Source organism: Siniperca chuatsi, linkage group LG8 (assembly GCF_020085105.1).
Source record: "Siniperca chuatsi isolate FFG_IHB_CAS linkage group LG8, ASM2008510v1, whole genome shotgun sequence".
Lineage (NCBI taxonomy): Eukaryota > Metazoa > Chordata > Actinopteri > Centrarchiformes > Sinipercidae > Siniperca > Siniperca chuatsi.
Window position 1 is genome coordinate 3,983,581 of NC_058049.1, and position 24,032 is coordinate 4,007,612.

A 24,032-nucleotide genomic window follows, 5' to 3' on the forward strand; every position below is an offset into this window, starting at 1 on the left:
ACACAGACTGCGACCCACAGCACAAAAACTAGGTTTACTGTATCATAAAAAAAGTTCTCCTCTCCTCTCTTCAGATCAAGGAATCCAGTTCAGGACACTTACTCGTTGCAGATGATGACTTTGCAGTCCTCTGCTTTGCCGAAAACCTGGAAGCGTTTCCTCAGCATGTTCTGGGTCACACTGGTTGGCAGGTTGTGGATGTAAAACACCTGGCAGTTGTCCTGGCAACAGGGAAACCATGGCAACAGTCAGGACAAAGGACAATACAGAATACAGATAGATGTGGGAACTGAAGCAGGAAGGCTGAGTGTAGGGTGGCATCCTGAGGCTCAACACTTAAGACCCTGTGTTCATTTACATGCAGTGTGTCATCCTGATTTGAAAAAGTGTCTTTAATTCAACAGTACTGCAGTATGTAGAAGACTGTAGAGCGTGAATGTTCTCTGTACCTCGTCAGACTTGGTTTTGTTCCTCTGCTTGTCGTCGGGACAGATCTCCGAGTTCTCACTAAGAGAGGACGAGGAAGGAAAGGGGAAAGAGAGCGAGGATAGTAAGTGAGATAAGGACGGACACAAGGTGAAACTGAAATGTCAGACATGAGGAAACAGGTCAACTGCGGCAAAAAAGGAGACTTTCTCCCACCGACTGCAGTACGGAATCGCTCTGTTCTTTATCGTCTTTTTCTCTTACATTCCATTCCATACAGTCATTGTCTTCCATGTACAGAAATAATATGAACACTGACCTCATTCTATGTGAGACAGTCAAGTCAAACAGTAACTTACAAGGATAGAAATTAGTACTGACCTCATTCTAAGTTAGACAGTTCAGTCTAACTTAGAATGAGGTCAGGTACAGTTTTTGCAGCCACAAGCAGCAAAACAAATTGAAGTGACAACGGTTGATGCTTTGACTTAAGGTGTGCGGTGCATTGCAACTAAAGATGTCTGCATGTAGAGTTAGAGTTCAGCCTCCAGCATCTAACCTGATCTTTTGGCACCTTCGTTTACCCTTGTCTCTAGGGTTGAGTGATATACTGTATACCGTAAGACGCCAGAAATTTGTCAACCGTCAAAGATTTCGCCATGCTGTTTATACTGAGGCATCTCTCACTGTAATCTCTTCATTCAAATTTTGCAACAACACTGTACTTCTAGCCATTCTTTTTACAGCAACACAAAAGTAGATTCAGACTGTAGAGCCTGTGCCGTGAAGCAGTTGTATGTGGCACAATATGCTGAGAAAACAACACTAAAGAGTCATACTTGGCGTGTATAAATGTCTAACATGCCTTTTTAAAAAAATGCAGAATTGTTCTTTATCTCATACTGTGTTCTACTATTCTCTCATTCCCTCTGCCACATTGTTGCTTTTCTCTGTCCCTCTATGTGATTCTCTCTGCATTTCACTGCTGATCTAATGCCCTTGATCCACATCTTCACACTTCTCCTTTTCATCCTCTCACACTCATTGTCTCTCTGTCTCACCTGGAGTCTGTCTTGCTGGCGGGGGAGTCGGGACACAGGTGGAGGATGGGCGAGGGTGAGCGAGATGCAGACGAGCGCTCACCCTCTTCCTCTGAGGCTGGTGGCGTGGCAGCTGCTGACTGGCAGTCTGATGGCGGCGATGATAATATCACCACTGTCTGCTTCTCAAGTGGTTCTGCGACTTCTGATACCACCAGCCATTCCCCGTTCTCCTTGCCCTTTCCATCCGATACCTGATTGTCGGCTGCTCTGGGTGCTAGGGTGCTAACTCCATCGCTCCCTCGTTGTGCCTGCAACATGGCACCAAGCATGGCAGCGCTACGCTTGCGGCTCTCCCCGAGGCTCAGCGCACAGTAGTCGTGGTCGCCAAAGGTGCGGTGGGTGTCACTGTCACCAGCCTGGCCCATGCGGCGCAGTTGGGCATACAGCTCCGTCTGCTCTGGAAGCTTCCGTTGGTGGTGGGCACGATGAGCCCAGGATGAGCCCTTCGTGGCAACATTGGTGTTGGTGGTTGAAGCCGACTGAACACACTCGCTGCCACCTCCTCCATCGCCACTGCTGCCACCACCTGCTCCTTCACCACCCTTTCCTCCCTCTGCCGGTTTGAAGAGCTCATCCTCCACTGGTTTGTGAGGTGGGGTTGTGGGAGGGGTCAGACCTGAAGGGGGAAGCAGGAGATACCCACATGAGAAGGATATGAACTGCCAAGAAATAGTCCAGCCCATAACGCCTCGTATAACCAAAAAGTTTTTACAGTTCAGTTTTTGTATGGATTAAACAAATGAGATATAACTTGTTAATTATTGAGCTCTGAGGTGCTGGCAGGCAGATTTTACCTTTGGACAGAACCAGGTGAGCTGTTTCCCCCTGGTCTCAGTCTTTATGCTAGCTGAGCTAACCGGCTGTTGGCTCCAGCTTCATATTTACCGTACAGGTATGAGCATGGTATCAATCTTTTCATCTAACTCTCTGGCAGAATAAGCGTATTTCCCAAAATGTCAAACTATTGCTTTAAGACACTTTCAGCATCAGCTCAAGGAGAAATCTCTAACAATGTTGATGCACGGCTTCCTCCTACTTCTAATCCCAAACAAAATAAGATTTGGTCCCACTATCCCTGTCCCTTATGACTGTATCTTTAGAGCTGTAACCTGTTGACATCAATGTATATCCAAACAAACAATTGAGTAAACATGAGATGTGTTTACCTGCCGTTCCACACAGATCGACACTGAGCGTCTGCTCAAAAGGCTTGGTGCTGTACTGGGACTCTCTGGTGGTGAAGAGACAACAGAGATCAAAGGAGAGAGAGAGAGAGAGAGAAATTAAAGATTGCTGTGTCATGTTGGAATCTGTTGTATTTTTCAAACATTCAAGTCAACAGGAATCCAATAACAGCCTTAAAAGGCTTTCAGTAAAAGCTATTTTCCCCTTAAAATAAAAACAGCACAGTTTCAGCTGATGTCTGCTGAATTTGAATTATGTTTCTCCCTGTAAATGCTACTGGCATTTCTCAGCGCTCCTCATTTCTTATCACAACCACCATATGTACTCCGCTGTCCTCTCCCCTATTCTTCTTCTGCTTTCTATTTCTGGCTGTCTGTTTCTGTTTCTCCAGTTGCCATGAAAGGCAGGAGCAGTGCCGAGTGGATTGGCTTCAGGCGGGCTATTACTTACCCTCCACAGAGAACAGGAGAGTAAAATAAAAAACACAACTTTTTGGGGTTTTTTTGATGAGCACTTAAGAAGACAGATACATTTAGATGAACGGACGCCAGGGGTTTGTACAGGAAAACATTCAGCTTTGTGACTGGTTAGAGCTGGAGAAGTTCCAGGGTTTGATGGGGGGGGGGGGTTAATTTGGAAAAGTAAGAGCAGTGAAGGCACTCTGTCTGGCAGAGATTAAAATCTGAGTAAGCCAGCCAGGGGTCCCGATTCATTAGGGATCTTGGAATAATATCGCTGAATTTGGGCCTGGTTTATCTTGTTACAAGTTCAGAATATTATACAGTTTTATGAGATTATACATGACATGACTGCAAACTGTGCTTACTGAAATGCATTGAAAAACAGATCCGGGCTCTCTTTGAAGCATGAAGACAGTTTTGTCATTTTGTTCATATTCTTACTCCCTTACAACTTTTTAGGTGACACATCTAAGACTAACGGGTTTGCGATTCAAAATCCAGTATGGTCTAGATAGTGCTGTCAAACTTTGTTATGCTGAATGTAAATATTTACATTAGTATTGTGTTATGTGTCACACAGTGGTCTTAACTGTGTTTCGGAGACCTTTTCACCCTGCCAACAACAAATCCCCAGGCCAAACACTTAATACTTTGAAGTGAAAATGTATTAATTATGGACTACTGCCAGATTGTGAAGCATTAGATTATATAATTAAGACAATGAAACAAATACTCAAATAGGATCAAATCAATTAGTGCTGAATTTTAAAAATTACAGCAAGGGTGATTAACGCAGTAATTTGCGTGTTTACAGAATTAGATTAGATTAGTATAGCTGAAACAATCCTCTGCGCCTTAATGGAATCAGTCTCTCGCTCATACTCATAAATAACGATTCCCATGATGTTGAATGCATTTCCTCAGCAATGTGGAACAGTAGCCTCCATTGAATCCATTTGGAATTTACTTCAGACTCTAAGTGGGAAAACTGTACTTGAAAAAGAGCCCAGCCATGTTCTACTCTTATGCATGTAAGAGGCCTAGGCCTAACCACTCCCTCGACCTTGTTCTGGTATATGGCATTGAAATTGAACATTTAATAGTCTTTCCACAGAATCCTTCTTTATCGGACCATTATTTAATAACTTTTGAACTGCTATTACTGGACTACATGCCATTAGGCAAAAACTCTTACTCTACATGTCTATCTGATATTGCTGTGGCTAAATTCAAGGAAGCGATTCCATCTGCATTTAATTCAATGTTATGTCTCAATATAACAGAGGACTCCTATGCGAATCGCAGCCCCTCCCAAATTGACCATCTAGTTGATAGCGCTGCAGGCTCACTGCGAACGACACTCTATTCTATCGCTGTTCTAAAAAAAGAAGATAATAAAACAAAGAAGGTCAGTTCCATGGTATAACCCCCAAACCCGCAAATTATAGCAAACATCACGGAAACTTGAAAGGAAATGGCGTTCCCACAACCTGGAAGGATCTCGTTTAGTCTGGCAAAATAGTCTGAAAACATACAGGAAAGCCCTCCGTAATGCCAGAGCAGCTTACTACTCATCATTAATAGAGGAAAATAAAAACAACCCCAGGTTTCTTTTCAGCACTGTAGCAATCTGTGTCTATTAACAGGCTGTACCACAATCCTTTAAAGTAGCTGTAATTCAACTGCTTCTTAAAAAGCCCACTCTTGCCCACCAGGGGTTTTAGCCAACTATAGACCTATATCTAACCTTCCCTTTCTCTCTAAGATCCTTGAGAAAGCAGTCGCCAATCAGCTGTGTGACTTTCTAAATAACAATAGTTTATTTGAGGATTATCAGTCAGGATTTAGAGTGCATCATAGTACAGAGACAGCACTGGTGAAACTTAGAAATGACCTTTTAATTGCATCAGACAATGGACTTGTCTCTGCACTTGTCTTGTTAGATCTTAGTGCTGCGTTCGACACCATTGACCATCACATCCTATTACAGAGACTGGAACATGTAATTGGCATTACAGGAGGAAAGAGATCATATTTCTCCAATATTAGCTTCTCTGCACTGGCTTCCTGTAAAATCCAGAATAGAATTTAAAATCCTTCTCCTCACCTACAAAGCTTTTAATGGTCAGGCACCGTCGTATCTTAAAGATCTCATAATACCTTATTACCCGACTAGAACACTGCGCTCCCAGGATGCAGGGTTACTTGTGGTTCCTAGAGTCTCCAAAAGTAGAATGGGAGCCAGAGCATTCAGCTATCAAGCTCCTCTCCTGTGGAATCAGGTCCCAGTTTGGGTTCAGGAGGCAGACCCCATCTCAACATTTAAGAGTAGGCTTAAGACTTTCCTCTTTCATAAAGCTTATAGTTATGGCTGGCTCGGGTGAGTCCTGAACCATCCCTTAGTTATGATGCTATAGGCCTAGACTGCTGCAAGACTTCCCATGATGCACCTCTTTCCTCTCTCTTTCTCTCCCTCTCCATCTGTATGCATTTTTATCCCATTACTGCATGTTACTAACTCGACATCTTCTCTCTCTCGTAGTTCTGTGCTTTCTCATTTCTCTCCTCTCTCCTTCTGTCACTTTCAGCAGGTATTTCTGCCTCCGGAGCCGCAGAGACTGGATCTGTGGTTGTGGGCCACCTGCTGCCCCCGTGTTCCTGCTCGACAACTGCTACTACAGTTGTTGTTATTGGTTACTGATGCTGACATTAATTTTCCTATAGCTGTCATTCCTATTATTATTAATTTATTAATATTACGACTACAATTGCATTTCTACTATTTAAAAAAATTCTAGATGGTATTTGCATTGTGCCCCCCCCCCCCAAAAAAAAATCTACCTTGTGGCAAAATGGGTACTGTAACTTTGCTGCTAAATTTGGCAGATGTAGTTCTTAATGTAATCTTTTACTGAGATTGATACGTTGCTGGGATTATCTGGAGCCCTTTGCATAACATTAATTTCTATGAAAGAGCCACTTAACTGTTTTTATCAGACCCAATAGTGAGCCCAAATTTAAAAAAAAAAAATTACAAAACAAACTTCTGCTAGGGTCATGTAATAACATGCAAATGCTATTTGATATTTGTACCTGGGTTGTGATGAACAAATATTAAGCACCAACAGTTTAGCTATGGTTAACATTTGTTCACGGTTAAGGTTATAAGAAGAGTTTTATAATTTACTATAATAATAATACTATACTATAACTAACTTTATAATTAAGTTAGATATCTCACATGTAGATTTAGTCTTTAAATTTAAGTTCCTAACTGTAAGCTCGGTGAACTACTGCTGCATTTTGCCTCAGTCTTCAAAAGAAATTATTTGAAAAATGTGGTCTCTTTTTTAGCTTACAAAATAGCTGGCTATGAACTAGTAGATATTTTTGTTACAGTTTTTAGATTGCATTATACACAAGCGAAAGTGCAGTAAGAGGGCCAGGAAAAATCAAAACATTCATAAAAGGATGCTTCTGCAATGCTTAACATGAAGTACTCTGCTACTGCAGGCTTGATGCTGCATGAAAAGGACTTTTACCAAGCTACTACTGTATGATGAAACACACCAGGTACTTTATATAGAGATACTCACGCTGTGGACTTGGGGTTGAGAGGCAGACAGAGGCAGGCTCGCTTTTCTGCAATCAGCATAAAAAGCCTGTTACAACCATGCATTGCATTACAAGCATGCTCAGAAGATGTGTGTCTGAGAATAAAAGCCTGTAGTATGAATATAGCTTGTATCTTTCCTATCCATCTCACCGTTGTGGCAGCAGGGTTTGGTCGGCTCCATTGCACCGGCGCTGCCGTCACCCGACGTTCGCTGCTCTGGCTGCGTCTCCGTTGTGGTTCCCCCTCCTGCTTGGGTTGGCAGGAGTTTGACTCCTGCTCGTCCCTCTTCCTTCTCCTCCTTGTCCTTCCCCTCTCCTTCCCTTGCCCGACCAGGCCGCAGCCTCTTGGCAAAGCGGCTGGGGAAGGAGGCCAGACGTCGGGAGCGCCGAACCGAGAAGGAGCCACCGTCTTCTGCTGTCCCCTCCGGGCTTTGAGGCGCCTCACAGGAGTAGTATCTTCTCTCAGGAGAGGAAGAGTCTTTACGAAGCTCCAGTTTATGGGTGGTGGAGCTGGGGGAGTGGGCAGGGGCTGATTTAGCCAGGGCAGAAGGAGCCGATATTCCTCCTCTGTTGGGGCTGAGGGAGTGGGAGTAGGGAGGGCTGTGCAGTCTGTAAGGCTTGCTCACATCGAAAGAGCTGCTCTGTTGCAGGAGCTCACGGAGAAGGGAGTTGGCCTTCATCTCCCTTCGCCTTGCGAAGGGGAGCCTCCTCGGGGCACTGTTGCCTGTCCCAGTCAAGCCCCCACTAGTCCCAGGAGTAGCCACCAAGACAACTCTGCTGTGAGAATTTGCGGGGGCCAGGCGGGAAGCTTCAGGTCTGGCCCGAGGCCTCTGGAGGTCACGGTCCTTACGCTCCCAGCCCTGCTGCTTGCGCGTGGGCAGGCAGTAAGTGTGCATGTAGGTGATCAGCTCCACCACTGAGTTCAGTTCTTTCTCTGAGCTGAACTGAGGCTTGGCTGGCTCAGAGGGGACAGCAGTCACAACTGCCACGCCCTCCACCTCGCTGCTGGAAGACTCCTCCTCTTCTTCCTCCCCTTCCTCCTCTTCATCCTCCTCCGACTCACTTTCCTCGTCCTCTTCTTCCTCTTCGTCCTCCTCTGTGTCAAGGGCCGGGGTGTCCTCTGAGTCCTGGGCGGTGGTGAGGTGGCGGTGGAGCTCGGTGCACAGGCGGCCCGCCGGACGCACCACTCGGGGCTTCCGCTCCTGAGGGAGGTCACTCTGAGGGGGGAGACACACAAACATTAATACCAGCATGAGACTGTGTCCTCCAACTGTTTGCCCTCTACATGGCAAAAACCTTTAGCCCACAATTTGCAAAATGTTTCGATTGCAGTCACATATCAAAGAGATGAGTTATCTTTGAATGGAGAAAAATGTTCTACAGTGTGAGCTTTTCTGGTGTTATGACAATATAGAGCCACTGAATTGAACCAAATGAACAGGTAAATGGATAAATGAAAAGGTCTGAATTTGCGAGAGGAGGGCAAATGGAGAGACGCTAGACCTGTAACCCTGATCTTGTTAAGCTTGTCTGTGAACTGGAGATTAGACTACAAGAACTAAATGCTGCTGTAGTAAGTCATTGACAGAGTCTGGGAGTGAAATAACCACCAGCAAGCAGCCAATTTGGCCTGTCTGGTAAGTTACTCTACAAGACATTTTGATCAGTACCCAAACATCTAACCATGCTTACGATCATTTGGGGGTTTTCCAGCTCCTGTGGTTGATAGACAAAATAAATGTATGTATGTAAGGCTTGTCGTTTTTGGTTTTTACCAATTTTCAAATCACTTTTTTAAAAGATGCAGATTTGATGTCCCCACAAAAGCATAAATAAATAAAAGGTAATTACTGACTGTGTATGTCAAAGATTTTCACCCATTTTTTAAATGAAATAACATTTATCTTGAAAATTAAATTGAGTGATTTAAAAAAGTTATTTTGAAAAAGAAAGTATTCCTTTTTAAAGATTGTAACCTGTTTTTTAAAAATAAATTGAAATAAATTTCCATATTTTATCGACTTGTTTTTAAATTAAAAATGAAAATAATGGGCCCTAACTGTATATCAGTGTTTTTGTGATCTTCTAGAATTTATTTTTGATAAATTGTTGTCAAATATTTTTCCCCACTTTCCCTCACCCAGCCTTGTGCACTTAAACACTGATATTTGATTTTGTACACATTCAAGAATGCATCTAAATGCAACACATCATCTATCTAGGCTTCTGTCAATGGACATCGATACAAAATAGCAACCACAGAAGAAAGCCCTCGGTCTCTGACTCTGAGGAACTGACACTAACACCTGACATTTACTATTGATGTTTTGGATTAAACAATTTTCATTTTCTGTCAAATTCCACAGTAGCTGTGCTGTAAATATTGCATCACGCTGTCTACAGTTGTTCATGGGAACAAGAAAAATGAACCACCTAACAACAAAAACTGACTTATAAATGCATGGGTGTATCTTCAATTTTCTGCCCTGGATACAGGAACACTGAGCACACAGCAGTAAATTTTGCTTCCGACTTTGTAGGGATGATTCAGTGTGCAGCTGCGATGAAATGACTGATTCTATATTACTCATACAGAGAGAGAGAGAGACTATGATTCACTGATGCACTCTTGCCCTGTCAGTCAATACTCCCGCCATCTGCCACAGCAAAGCCACACTACTCTAAAACTAAAGCTCAAACACACACACATACACACTGCCGGCAACAGCAAGGTTAGGAGGGTGTGTGATGGATACAGGCTTATCCCCGCACTGCATCCATGTATCCTTCTTGCTTGAGCCAGAGCAGAAGGCTGTGTAAAGCCGCGCTTTATGCTTGTACATGATAAATGACTGGTGTTGTAATCAATGACCATTTGAAGCATAATGCTAGCAGCTATCCAATTACTGCTAAGTCATAGAGCAGTGGCCATTGTAAATGTCGTCTCTTCCACAACACCACATCTATCATGGGTAGCAGCTGAAGGTCTCTGCAAGCTTGAAGGCTCAAAGAGTTTTTAGTCCAAAAGGAGATATCTGTCATTTGGAAAATAAAAACGGTTGTAGCTGGACAACTGCTGGCTGGACTTTGGAAAGTTTGCTATTTTTTTCCTGTCAGCAGTAGGGTTTAGCCAGTACAAGTTCGTACAGGCCAATACCGATTGGCTATTGTTTTTGTACTGAAGCCACTGATAGCCAGTTTTTATTCTTTAAGTTTGACCACAGTTTTTCAGTAGTTACATGATAATTTATTCTTGTCAGGGTTGAAAAAGCCTGAAATTAAACCTTGATGCTAAAACTCTCTCTAGAAAGCCAGTATAATGAAATTACTTTAGGTGGGATTGATATTGTTTAACTGCAGCCTCGATGTCAAAGTCAGACACTTAGTACACCCAACCATCCATCTCAACCCTCCTACTTAAGAGGTTTTGCAGCCTACTACGTCACTCTACCTCCACCTTTGGTTTTGAGAGAGAACAGTCATTATTTTTATGAGCAACAAACTCTTGACTTGTCAGGAAAAAATAACATAGGTTGGTCTGACTCTAGCCTGCAAAAAACAAGTGCAGACACCTGCTGGAAGGACAACTTCTGCAGTGATGCTGACTGCAGGCCCTGCATGCAGCAGTGAATTACTTCTGCCTTAACTCGCCACCTCTGAGGGGAAGTGATTGGAAAAATCCAATTTTGTTATCTCACCAGCCTTCAGAAGACACAGGGAATGAGTTGGTAACCAGTGAATGCAGAGATGTGTGTCTGGGGTTACAACATAACATAGTGCTTCAGTTCCACTTCACAGTTGGAGGAAGGCTGGAGTTGTATTGCACGATAAATAAGTGAAGGGAGAGTTTTAATATCACATTAAACTATCACGTACTGTAAAGCAGCCAAATCTGGCCTTAATCGATATGTATTCACAGTAATTCGTGACTCACCTTGACCAGAGGTCTGACTGGCCGTAGGTGCAGGCTTCTGTTGCTATGGCGATGGCCGTGGACTCTATCTTTGTGTGCGTCGATGCCCGTGGGAGGAGTCAGCAGCAGCTTCTTCAGCTAGTGAGGAAGAGGGTGGGAGAAATCAGTTAGGCTTTGCAAATTAGCATCCAACATATTTAGCAAAGTGGTATTTTTGTTTTTTCCAGTGGTAAAATAAACGTAGGAGGATGTGCTTCTGAATTATGTTCTTGAATTATGTCCTCATAAGGACCAAATGTTTCCACCTGGATAGAAAGTTGGAAATCTTTCAAAAGGATATCCATTTTTAAGTCCTTGCTCCCTTAAAATGTATAATTAGGATTAAAGATTTGGTTAAGTTTAGTCTTGATGTTATGTTTGAGTCATGGCATAAATGTTATAAATACAAGCACAGTAATAAAAATGTATATGTAATGTATGAGTATGGGAGGGTGAGGAAGGAAAAGTGAAAAGCTACATGTCTTAAAGATACATCTAAAATATTATAACTTTTTACACATTTTATTTATAATACCAAAAGAGGGAAGCTGAAAAATTAAGAAGGGTTTATAGTGAGATGAAAATGTCCAACATTTGGCTCCTTCAGCCTTTCATTCCAATTTTTAATCTATATTCTGTCGGCTGTTAACACCCTGCAGATGGATGTTTGTACAAGGGAATAATGTGCAGAAGAGGCCATGAGGTTATGATACTATACATCTATCACATCCCTAAAGCTGACAGCTACATGGCACATTCACGTTTCCCATTAAAGAGCTGGATTCAGCTATTCCTCTCTATAAAAACATAGAATATGACTTCTATAAAAACATAGAATATGACTTCTGATGGAAGATGGAAGGATGGAGGAGAAAGGGAGGATCCTTTCTCCTCCATCCTTCCATGTTAACAGTTTTGTCTTTCTATCAATCCTTCTATATGGTTCCGGTCTCTTTCTCATCCCGCGTGATGTCTTGTCTGCTTCTTTCTCTGTCTCCTTTTGTACCAACACTCCTTCCATCCTTTCCTCCCCTCTTTCTCTACCACCTATCCACATCCTCTCTTCCTTTCCTTAAATCCTTGTCCCATCTTTCAGCTCCTTTTCTGTTTTCATCCATAAATCTTTGCTACCGTCCCCTCTTACTTTCCCCATTTCTCATCTCCATCCTTTCTATCTATCTCTGACCTTTGACAACCATCTTCATCTAAACCTATGTACTTTTACATCAACTCTGTCCTCTTCCTTCTCACAGCTCATCCCCCTTAATGCTGTCTTTTGCCTCTCACTCATCTCTCCTCCTTCCCATACTCTCCTTCCTTCAGATCAAACAGGAAGCCACAGTCAAGATACAGAGAGGAAACAGAACAAACCCCTCCCAAATCCGTCCCTAGGCATTACCTTTCAAATGGATACTAACACAACCACTCCTCATTCCTCACTATCCTTTCATTGCTTTTTTTCATCTGTCCATTCATCCATTCATTCCAGTGCCTAGCTTCATGACAGGGCCATCAGCTGATATAAATCAGCTTAGGGAGAAAATCCCTCACTAAGCTGTGCAGCGTTTGGTCCAGGAGAAGACGATGTAGAAAATACAGATGTGATAGGAATGAGGACTGGAGCAGTAGGATATACCAGGCTTCCCAAATGATTTACAGCAAAGGGCCCTGCACACAGAGGCTTCACTGAACGCAACACACCCTCTGGCAGCCATATCGGAGGTCCTCATCTCTTGGGAAACAGTGACCGTGGTCACCTGATTGTGTTTGTTAACAAATGAATCCCTGCCGGGAATGAATACTATTATTGAATTGAATTGTTTTTGCGATTTGGCCAACAATAAAAATCCAATGACAAAGCTTTCAATTTCTGTTGTGTATCTCGCTTATAGTGACTTGAAGAAGTAGAAACCTGAAAATACATTTAGCAGTTTAAATCGCTTCACGGACAGATTTTGGGTTTGCGTTTTGAATTTGCTACAGCTTGGATTTGCTCTTCTGACTCGTCATGTTTAGTCATAGCAAAGGCAACTGGGGCTAATATGTATTGTAGTATTTAGAGCTATCCACCATAAAAATCATGATTTCTCAGAAACAAAGATAAAAATTCAAAATGATATATGATTAAATTATCCAGGAGACACTTGTATTTCTATGTTGTGAACAATGAGAATACCACAGAAAGAACATTTTGAAATGGGGAATTTACGGGAAAAATACATATAAAATTTGAGCTAACCTAGCTAGTACATGCTAAGTTATCAGCATGTTGCTTTAGTACATTAGCCTGCTGGCTTGTTAGATATATGAGCTTTTTACAGTGAATTAAATAACAGACAGGAGCACTATGCATCCAGACAATCACTTTTGAAACCAATTTACAACATCAGACTATTCACTTTAAATTGACTTATAAAATGACTGACTAGACATAAAACTACAAATGTTTCATGTTTATGATTATCTAGCCCCCTTGTTATATATTTAGCCATTGGCTTTGACATTTAATCACCCAATGGACCTCTGATGGCGATGAACATATATAAATGTACATCAAACCTGCTGACCCACCTCTAGTTAAACTTTATATGGGGAACTACATATATCTGAGAAGGGCTCTTAATACCACTTTATGGGCTTTTTAGGTTGGCATACATCTTTATGAGAAAGTAATGTGAAACATTATAGAGATAAAACTCAATATAAATCAAACTTATGAAGCATAAAGCATAAAAAGATGCTTCTCCAAAAACCAATACAACAGATTATTGTTTATAATGGTGGTTGTTTGCCATAAAGCTACAGATCACTGTCCAAGGGTCATAATTAAATTATGTTTTATTTACAACACTATCATTATATATTACTGTAATGCTTTAATGAGTACAGCATTACCACCCAACAGAGCTGGATGTAACCACAGAATACTATCTGGGTCAAATGACTGACAGGATGATCGCCCGCATCACTAATGGGGCCACCGCAGCCCTTTGTGGGTGAGCCAACTTGGCTCAGACTGTGTGATGACGCTCCTCTGAGAGTCCCATTGAGGAAAGTGAAGAGGAGACTGAAGGTTTGTGTCTGTGTGAAACATTTCCGGCAGCATCCGGGGCCCTCAAACACTCTACTCTTCACAGTTCTACTCTACTCTACTCTACTCTGGATGCCTTCCAGAGCTCCACTGGCAGCATCAATGGAGGGCCTTGTTCTGTGGTGGCGCACACACACACACACACACATAGAAAAAGTGGAGGTGCAATTGCAATCACACATGAATGTAGTGACATTATAACAAATACACTTAAACATAGAATGATAAGTGCAAAGAAACTGTGATGAAGCACATGACGTGTACTCACAAACCTAAATTAATTCCATGTAAACAGGAAGAGAAAGAAGAAAACAACGTATTTCCACTTACGGTGATTTACATGCTTTTAGATATGTTCAAGGCTTAACTGTTGCTCAGTTTAATACTCAGTGAAATACATTAACAAATACTGTCTAGATATAAAAAAGGCCGTTCTTCTTAGTTCACAAATAGTTAACATTTGGAGATACACGATTTTTGACTTAAGAACAATTTAGACAAATAAGCACACATATACACGGCAAGCTGTTTTACTGTATACTGTAAATGGTTTGGCTTGATCATAATTATACTGTAGATGTCTGCATGTGCGTTTTGACGAGTCATAATTACAAAGTGACCAATCTCAATGACAATCCGGTCTGCAATTATAATTTGACTAATAATAACAATAATTCAAGATACGGAAGGGTGACAAATTACAGGAAAACCCTAAATAAATGTGCAGAGAATGTGATACAGAGGCTTCCATTAGGGCATGAGGCCTCACTGAATGGTTTTGTAGAGTATGAAAGTTATGTGAATCATATCCTTCACAGTTACCTTAATCAGTTATCTTAAATCTCAACCCAACTTTGGGAGATTTTGGAGCAACATGTTAGACAGCGCTTTCCACCATCACCATCAAAACGCCAAATGAGGGAATATCTACTGGAAGAATGGTGTTCATCCCTCTAGAAGACTTGTAAAATATGACAAGCAGCAGCGAGGCTGTACTGGAGGCTCGTGGTGGACCAACATCTTACTAATACATTTTATGTTGGTTTTTCCTTTCATTTGTCACCCATCTGTATTTCCAAATACTTTTCAATTGTCTGATTTCCTTTAATGATATCAGAGATATATTCAGGTCGTTTTAATCCAGCAGTTAATTTATAACTTGTCAAAACATTAATATAAACACATCTGTGATTACATTCTGACTAGTAAGACTGAAGTTACTTTTTCATTAAGTTGTAAAGGGCCTCCAAATGTGCTTTTATATACATCTACATATCAGTATAAGTTTATAAATATATTAATTAAATTACATACAAAGCAATAAAAAAAGAATGTAATTGGACTGATTTAGAGTTATGACTAGTTCATATGTTTCATAAAATTTTGTGACGGGTCATGACATTGCATACATACATTGCGTCTATCTTTAATGTGAATCCAATTAAGCTTATAAAATTTCAAACAGATTGACGTGTACTGTAAATGAAGAGACATGCAGTACCACTTCTCTCCAGTAGAGTGCAGCACTACACTCAGGCCTGAGCACGAGTGACAGCAGTCATGTGACAGTAAACTACTCAACTGATGGAAATAGGGGATGAAGCACAGACACACAAACACACATCTGGCAGCTTCAGTAGAGTAAACAGCATAATGTTATTACACCAGCCTTTTCTGTGTGAGTGGATGTGAATGTCAGGTTGCTATTTTTGCCACTGATAGTATACGCAATGGAAACAGCTAGGATACAGGATGATATGATTTATTTACGGCAGAGTGAAATATTCTGCTTTCTGTCAGGGGGTCTGGAGTCGGTCCTCACTTAGTTTTGAGACATTGCATTTCATACGAGTGAATCATTCAGTGAATCTATCTTTTTCAGAAATCAGGGAATATCATTATGAAACTTTTACAAATTAGTAAGTTTATAGGAAAGAAGCACAATTATTTTTCAGTTTTGATTGAGTAGATTTTTTTTTTCTTGGGCAAACAGGAGAAGTTGCCAGACTGGAAAACATGAATTAACCAGACAAAAAAAAAGAAAAACACCGGGTCATGGAAAAGCTCTGATATAAATATAGGTAACAGTGTAAACAGCTACTTGAACTGTGAAAGGTTTGGTATTACTACAGGTAAGGCTGCTAGGGGAATAGTAATAGCAGTAGTAGTGTAGTTATTAACAGACATTTTATCACTTCACAATCAGGAAATCTGAAATGCTAAAAATGGCACTAATTTGTCACTCACGCATCACATGCATGTTAACAACTGTTACTGTATTTGTGACAAATTGTACAAGTGGGGTGTAATGGCAACATTACCAATACAAATTCTCAAATACAAATTTTGAAAATGACATTTTAATTTCATTCCTATTGTCAACTGCATGCATGACAATTTTTGGTTGATCCTTTAAAAAAAACATGTTTTCCTATGCTTTGGAAAAACATACAGTACTGTTCACCACTGTCCCTGACATGTAAATGATATTAAGCATCTCTTTAGATGTAGAAAACTCTGAATTCCCCAAAAGCGATAGGAGGTTTGACTTGTCGTGCTACAATCACAAGCTTGCAGCCTGGAGGGGTACCAAGATGATGCCTTATGGAAATGATTTCAGATATTGTAGTGGCAACGACAGAGATAGAAGTAGATGTAGAAACTCTAGTAGTAGCTTAGCAGCAGTATTTGAAGAAAAACAAGCTGGAATGACATATGCAGTGTTGGTGCAGGATAAATCATGAGTGGTTACTGCAGCAATAAAATGCAGGATCAATTATTGGTATTTACATTTTCATAAGCTGCAGAGCACAAACACTTAATCACTAAGCTGAGCACAAGCTAATAGTTTATGAACTAAACTTAACGTTTTGGGTTAAGATCTGGGTCATATTTAAGCAAAAAAACCTAGATAAAAACAAACTTCTCTTCTGAAGCTTAAAGCAAACGCAGCAACCATCTGTCCCTAAACTTCACACCATTACTTCTCAATCTGCTCTCTGTGTCAGTCTGCTTCCTGTTCCTTTTGGGTCTCCTCCTCCTGTTGTTCGAGACACCAAGCTGGCAGACGATGTAAGCGTGATAGAGAGGGTTTCTCTGATGACTTGCACTGTGCTCAATCAGGTTCTTCTCAGTTTATAACGGGAATTATCCAACAGAACCTACCACTTCTCTTTTGACCTTCACTGTCTTTTATTACTAGATGGAGGTGGAAACTGAGAAAAGTGGCAGGCGTAACTGATTAACCAGCCTACACTCATTCTTATTTTGGCACATATTGACTGACAACCAAGGAGTCTTCAAGGTGAAACAAGGGCAGGGCGGTCATGTGCGGGGTGACAGTGTTTTGCAACACAACAGCGAAGAAGATGGCATCTGACTCGTTGTTTTGGACTAAACAATACCTCCATGGCATTAACAGCAACAAAATCAGTTCTGTCTTGCTGCGTCCTGTTTGCTGTTACTATGCCAGCATAGTGTAAGCCACACGCTAATGGCTATCGTAGTGAGGCTTGGCATCTGTTTGGCTTTCTCGACTGCCAAACTATCGTTATTCCTGTACTGAACCATCTAAGGTCATTACAGTCATCATTTCCACCAATTTAGAAGGAATGCCTCTTCCTCTTTTCATTATTTCTCTCTGATGCCAGTCAGATCCTGCAATGCTACCAACAGTGGTAACAGAAGGGTAAAATATGTCACATGATCCCAGCTCCTAAAGTCCATAAGAGTCTCTAAACTTTCAAAGCCTTTGAAAGGATAAAATCAACTTAACTGTATATTCAAAATCTACATTTAAAATAATGAGTTTTTGTCAGAAAGTCATAACAGTGGATTACAGGTGCAGTATACTTGTTCTTGAGTGTAATATGCTTTACTAAACACAGTTGGATGTCCTGCTCTGTTATTAATTTCTTGGTATCCCTTTTCATATTTTGCACATGTTAGAAAAGCTCAAAATCCCAACAGAGATTGGACTCCGTTGGGGCATTTAATTTAAAACCACAAGGGTCAACCTCATGGTGGAGCTAGAGGAAAAGTTAGGGAATCACCAAAGTCATTAGAATTCATCCTACGGCCACCATGGCTATCAAGACCAAATGCCATAGCAATTTGTCCAATATTGGAAGTATTTCTGGACAAAAGTGGTGAACCGACCGACAGACATCGCATTAACAATTCTTAAATTTGGGATTATGAAACCTGCAGTTCTTCTGTTTGACTTGCAGTCATTTATAAACATCAAATATAACTTCCTTACAAACAGTTCTTTTTGCTTTTTCGCTACTTGTAATTCATTAATAATCAGAACGTTTTCTGCAAGCTTTAAGAGCTGGTCCTGTTGAGTCTTATTGTTCACTTAGTTTACTTCCTTGAACCTCAAGTGTTGCTAAACACCAAACCTTTCATTGTAGAGCTTAACAAACCTCCTCTGACTTCACTGACAGACTTGTTTTATAGTACGACTCGGTGTGTAATTGCAAATGGGAAGGCAGTGCAGCTCGGTAAGTATTTACGCTGTAGGTATTCAGCCATCCAGCATTACTCATAGCCGCCAAACAATAGTATCTTTGTAGACTGCAGCTGAATCAGAGCACACAAGCAAACCCTGTAAGCTGCCCCTTTGCTGGGAAATTTAAGTCAAATTAAGGAAGCGGGCTGGATTCATCTTGACAAGTGCAATAAGGCCACATTACAGCTGTAATCATAAGTCGTTTATTGCAATGAAATAGCTTCCTGCTTCAATTAAGCTCCAGAGCCGGGTGCAGGCCTGCATTCTTCTGACAGCAGAGTGAACTGAGGGGAAAGTAGGGCGCAATATTCACTGTAAAAGGATACGGCAATTTGTTCTTCCTGTATGATGAGATGGAAGTTTAGTGTTTTTTGGGGGGATGGGGTTCAGGTGCAGGCAGGGGCTGATAACAGGGGGGAGCAGAGTGAAGAGGAGAGAAAAACAAGGTTTGTTCCTAGAAGTCTGGTTCAGGGAACGGTGGAGGGGCCTAGAGACACAGAGAGAGAGAGAGAGAGAGAGAGAGAGAGAGAGACATCTAGCAGCACTGTGTGAAAAGAGGGGGCATGGGGATGAAAACAAGCAAACACATAAACTTGAACATGTGCTGGAAGACCACACACACACACACATTTGGATTACTAAATGGACTTTTGACTACTTTTATCCCTGATCCTAAAACCTGATCCAGGAAAATTAAGGTCTATCACAACTTGGGACTTATTTCTGTAGTTTTGGCCATCATTTCTATCAAATTTGATTAGTATTGTACTCACCAAGGTAATGAGATCATGACAACATTGCTAAAACAAAATCCAAAGTTTCAGTAAGGGATGTCACCATGTTCTCAGATCTCAGATGAACAGTAGAAACAATGGCCAAACTTTAGCTTCTGCCTTTTTAATAAAGTCATTTTTCAGTAAGATATAGGGGCCTTAACTTTTATTATATAGGTAGAGATAATAAATAAGCTCTTTTTGTGCTTTTTCTCTGTTCATTACTTTCCATTGTTATTTTATGACATTTGTTTGCTTTTAACTTAATTAATACTCCTAACCTAAACCTACTACTAGTTCTAAATGTTAAACTAGTTGTACTCCAGTTGTACTAACCTAACTGAAAACTAATCATAATTCTAATCACCGCCCAAAGCCAAACTGAATTCTTATACAAACTCCTTGAATAAGCATCCACAAGGTGTCCTTAGTCAGAAGGATTTTAACCTTAATTTCTATTCTTGTAAGGACACGTGGTCCTTAGAAATACAACACACACACTCCACATACACAGGACGGGACTGGATGAAAGGTCACTGTGTGCCTCAGCGCCCCTCTGTTTTCCTGGAGTTAAAGGCAGACTTTGAACCTTGCGGGCCAACAAGGGGAACATCAAGGTTCACAAACGCGACACAGATTAAGATACTTGGGAGAAAGAGAGAGGAGAGCATGGGAAAGAAGAGGCACAAAGTGGCGGGGTGAGTGGATGGTGTTTGATGCATGTATGAAAGGCTCCACTTCAACAGGCAGCGATTTTTGAGCTGCGAGGGACTTTTTGATTTGCAGACCACTGACAAAAAAGAAACATGAGAGTATTTGAGGTGAAGATATCAAGTTCTTAAATGGGAGTAAATGTTCAGATATGGGTTGTAAAAGTGAAGTCAGGGACCCTCAGGGGGGATGGAGGAGTGTTCTGATCTCCACTTAATGTTAATTAAGTGGAGATCAGAACACAATGTCCAATCTCAATTACAATGTCCAACAGCAAAGTTATAGGGGGAAAAAACTGCCCAGTCTACAGGAAGTATAGGGTGTTCTTACCAGAGATGGGTCCTCTGTCTCAGCCCCCAGGGACTGGCTGAAGTCCTCTGTACTCAGAGGAAGATTGTCTTCTTCTTCCTCTTCCTGGTCAGGCTCCTCCCCCAGGGCAGGAAAGACGGAGAGCCCGCCCACTTCGGCATCCACCATGCCATCCAAACTGTCGGTCAGAGCGGCAAGCAGAGCCGCATTCTCCTCTTCTATCTGGAGGGAGCCAAACACAATGAGAACATGGGTGAGAATACAGTGGGACTATACAATTTAAAAGGAGAAGTCTGTAATGTTCAGCACGTTTCTAAAGTTCTAGACGAAACAATCTCACCACAAGGTCTATTTTGTAGCTGTTGTAAAAGTTGTTGAGATTGAAAGTTCATTCTTGGCCTTGCTAACTTTGCTAACTTACTAACTTTTAAGTCAACATGGATGAGAAGTCCTGATAGTGCTTTGAACATCTCCAAATCCATGACAACTCGGGCAAATCCTCAAGAATGAACTTTAAATTTCAATTTCCAATTATTTTGTGATTTATTAGCTTTGGGGAATCCACTCTCTTATCCTGCATTGTCAACTTCTATTTTAATTTGTGATTTCCTACATTTCCCAGAATTCAAACACTTCAGGGAAGCAGCATTAACTTATTGTTCTCAGCCGTTGCTGCATATAGGAGGAGACATAAATTGAAGGAGATTTTCAAGAGAAGAAAAGCTGCAAATCACCTTTTTTATAACCCAAAATACCTGCGGCTGCATTACATTCTGGTCTATTTCCTCTGATTCCTCCCTGTATGGTGAACATCAAAGCAAAATAGCAGCCCTAATTTATGTTAAAGCAACATAAACCAATAATGTCCGTTTTTGTTTCAGTTTTATTTTTTGGGAATACCTGCCAAGACAAGGCTTGTATGGTAGATACAAACAAGCTGTGATGGATAAAGATTTCATAACTTCCAAAACATTGTGTGACCCCGCCCTGCACAGCCATGTTTGAGTCATTAAGTCTTGAGTCATTAAGACAATTGGAAAATAACTCCCCTCTGACAGATTTATACATGTATACTGCATTTATGTCTGGAAATTATTGTCCTCAGCAGATTAAGTCTTTTGGAAAAGTCATTGCTGAAACACTCCTTGAATCCCCCTCTCCTCTATCTTCCTCCTCCATTCACTCTAATCAGCTTTTATCGACAGTCCATTTTTGCTGCTTTTCTGTCTTATTCATTCGATGATAGTGTACGTGCTTTTTCACAATTTTCAAGCATGAAAGTGGTCAAATTTAAAGATAATCAGCAGAAAATATGTATCCGTAAATTCAGTCCAAAATTTCATCCTTCCATCCCTCCTGTTACATCCACACAGGGGCTGTTTACTGTTATGGAGCTGCCATCTTGCTGAGAGCAGAGTCTGGTGCAGAGGTGATAGCTTGACTGGCCTACGGGAAGCCACCGAGCTCCATTCATCTGTCTCTCTCTTTTATCATCCAGCTCTATCTTTGCCCGGCTGCCAAACTATTTATTATTAAATGTATTATCTGTCTCTCAGGCTTGCTGCCTCTCTCTCTCTCTTCACTGGGTGCTGCAATTTGGAATTTGAAATACTCTACAGGATGTCAAAATCGTAGTCATAAGTAAGCAGCATCAAAGTTTGCAGGGATTTAAATGCTATTCTTGATAATTACAGTTGTCTTTTGGTTAAATCTGTACAAACCTAACTTCTGATACATGGTTTTAAAATCATTTAGTTGGCTTTTTTTCATACTAAAATGTTCTTTCCATTTTACATTTTCTGTGTCTCTGTGGATATATCATAATCAGAAAGGCTTTATTAGCATTACTCATATGTTTGTACATTCAAACAGAGACAGCAATAGAGAGCAAAAGAAAGTTACATCAATGACTGATAGAAGGCAGAATAACAATCATTTACTTGACAATAAAGATGCTTAGGCAGTATTATGATTATTATTATTAAAGTAATAATATATAACTAGCCTAAACTTTCTTACTCTATCCATGTCTCTCTCTACACTTTCCAAGGTTAAATGAAGCCCTACCACACACAAACACCGATCAATCTCGCCCGACATGGGATTTGATTCCGATATGCTACTGTAAATAAGTGGTGTATTGACGGACAGCAGAGAGACAGGGACACCGGGGGCTTCATCCATCTGCTTATGATGCTATTCATTACTGTGTGTTTATTACCGAACACCGTCTGACAGTCTGCTCTCTCTGCTGTATTAGTCTGATCAATACAATATTGGCTAAAATATAATATGCCGGGGCAAGGGTTTGGGTTGGGGGTTGGTGGGTGGCAACAGAGATTTGGAAAGTTGAGAAAAAATATCCCGTTTTCTTAAAAAGGTCTGTGCAGGTGATACAGGGGACGGTATAAAAAAGTAAGACTATGTATACAATCTATGAAATATGGCTTATATGAGATATGACCATGAGCAAAAGAAGAAGAGAAAGTTTAAGAAAGAAAGCAAGAAGAGAAACATTCAGAATCAAGTCAAAACAGAGAAAAGACCCATGAAAAGTAGGAAAATAAGAGAGAGAAGCAGTTAGAAAGCTATATGTATGGGTCAGAGAGACAAAGAAAGAAAGTCAGATAAAGAGAATGGAAAAAAAGAAACCATGAGACTAAAGAAAGCACATAAGGGAGAGGGGACAATGGAGTGAAAATGAAAAGACAGACCAAAAAAAGAGCTAGAGACAAGATGCAAGTAAAACAGTGTATGAGAGAGGAAAATAGGGGAAACAGAACAGAAATGTGAGTGTTTCCATGTGTTACCATGTCTTCTCTTTTGTCTTGTTGTTGCATCTTTCTCAAAGATTTTGTCATCAATACCAATATCTGTTGCTGTTAATGTAGTACTTTGAGTCTGTCCTAAGATGCCAACTGCGTTTTGTGTCGACAGCAGCAAGACAAACAGTCGCTCGGGCATCGGCTAATGGGATTGAAATTTGAATAAAAACACACAGAGAGAGACATAGTCAGAGAGTACAGACAGAGACAGTCTGTGTTTACTTCACCTGCATTCCCATCATGCCTTGCCTGTCTTCATTTAACCAATACTCTGCTGTGCATCGCAGCATCAGAGCAATTTCCACCAGCAGAGTTGCATTACATAGCTGATGATCTGGACCTAAATGCTACTTTATCTCTTTTATTCTCGAGATGCACTTGATTTAGCCTCTGTAATGGGACCGCGGGACATCGCAAAGGCTGGAAACCTATACACAATCAATGATCCAGGGTTGGCTCTCAGATAGAGAAAAGCAAGAAGGGTATTCCCTGAATTCATCTAGCAAGGGCACCTGATACTACAGCCTCAGGGCTTTCATTGGCCCTGTAGTAGCATCAGGCTGATCCAAACTAATGGACTGCTTCCACCATCATGTTACACACAGTGTAACTGGGAATACTTTCTTGGCAGCGCCCTCTGAGACACGCTGCATTGTCTAAATTGAGTTTCCTTTTTCTGAACTTTGGCTGTTGCACCAACTCACCCCAAGGCCAAAATCCATTAAACTTAAACTTTTATAACTTACTTTGTAAAATAACAGCCCTGGTCAAAAAAAAAAAAAAACCTTCCTTTTGCTTGGCAGAGTCATTAAATGTATATATCATAATTTGGTCGTACTGTAGATTTATTTTCTTTGTTGGTAAGGCCACAGTGCACGACAAAAATACCAAACAATTTAAAAAGATACAACAGATTCAGACTAATCTAGTTAGTCTGGTCTAGTTGCATTGCTCAAAAAAGCCTGCAGCATTTGAACCTATTTTTGTGAAATGAAGAGTTCTGCCTGAGATTCTGGCCTGTCACCTCGTGCTCTCCTCATTTCACAAAAATATTCTGCAGTAGCAGAT

The 24,032-nt window shown here is 41.0% G+C and overlaps 2 protein-coding genes across 2 annotated transcripts in view; one reads left to right on the plus strand and one right to left on the minus strand.

The window, feature by feature from the left end:
- The window catches only part of pde6a (phosphodiesterase 6A, cGMP-specific, rod, alpha), a 100,410-nt gene that overhangs the window by 57,299 nt on the left and 19,079 nt on the right, over positions 1–24,032 (plus strand). The window lies entirely within an intron of this gene.
- The window catches only part of ppargc1b (peroxisome proliferator-activated receptor gamma, coactivator 1 beta), a 90,510-nt gene that overhangs the window by 7,906 nt on the left and 58,572 nt on the right, over positions 1–24,032 (minus strand). Inside the window, exons 3-10 of the mRNA XM_044205696.1 lie at positions 20,161–20,361; positions 10,725–10,841; positions 6,942–8,007; positions 6,772–6,817; positions 2,696–2,760; positions 1,488–2,145; positions 450–507; positions 103–221 (exon numbers count right to left, since the gene is read on the minus strand). Of these exons, the coding sequence (XP_044061631.1) occupies positions 103–221; positions 450–507; positions 1,488–2,145; positions 2,696–2,760; positions 6,772–6,817; positions 6,942–8,007; positions 10,725–10,841; positions 20,161–20,361 (2,330 nt within the window). The remainder of the gene's footprint in view (positions 1–102; positions 222–449; positions 508–1,487; positions 2,146–2,695; positions 2,761–6,771; positions 6,818–6,941; positions 8,008–10,724; positions 10,842–20,160; positions 20,362–24,032) is intronic.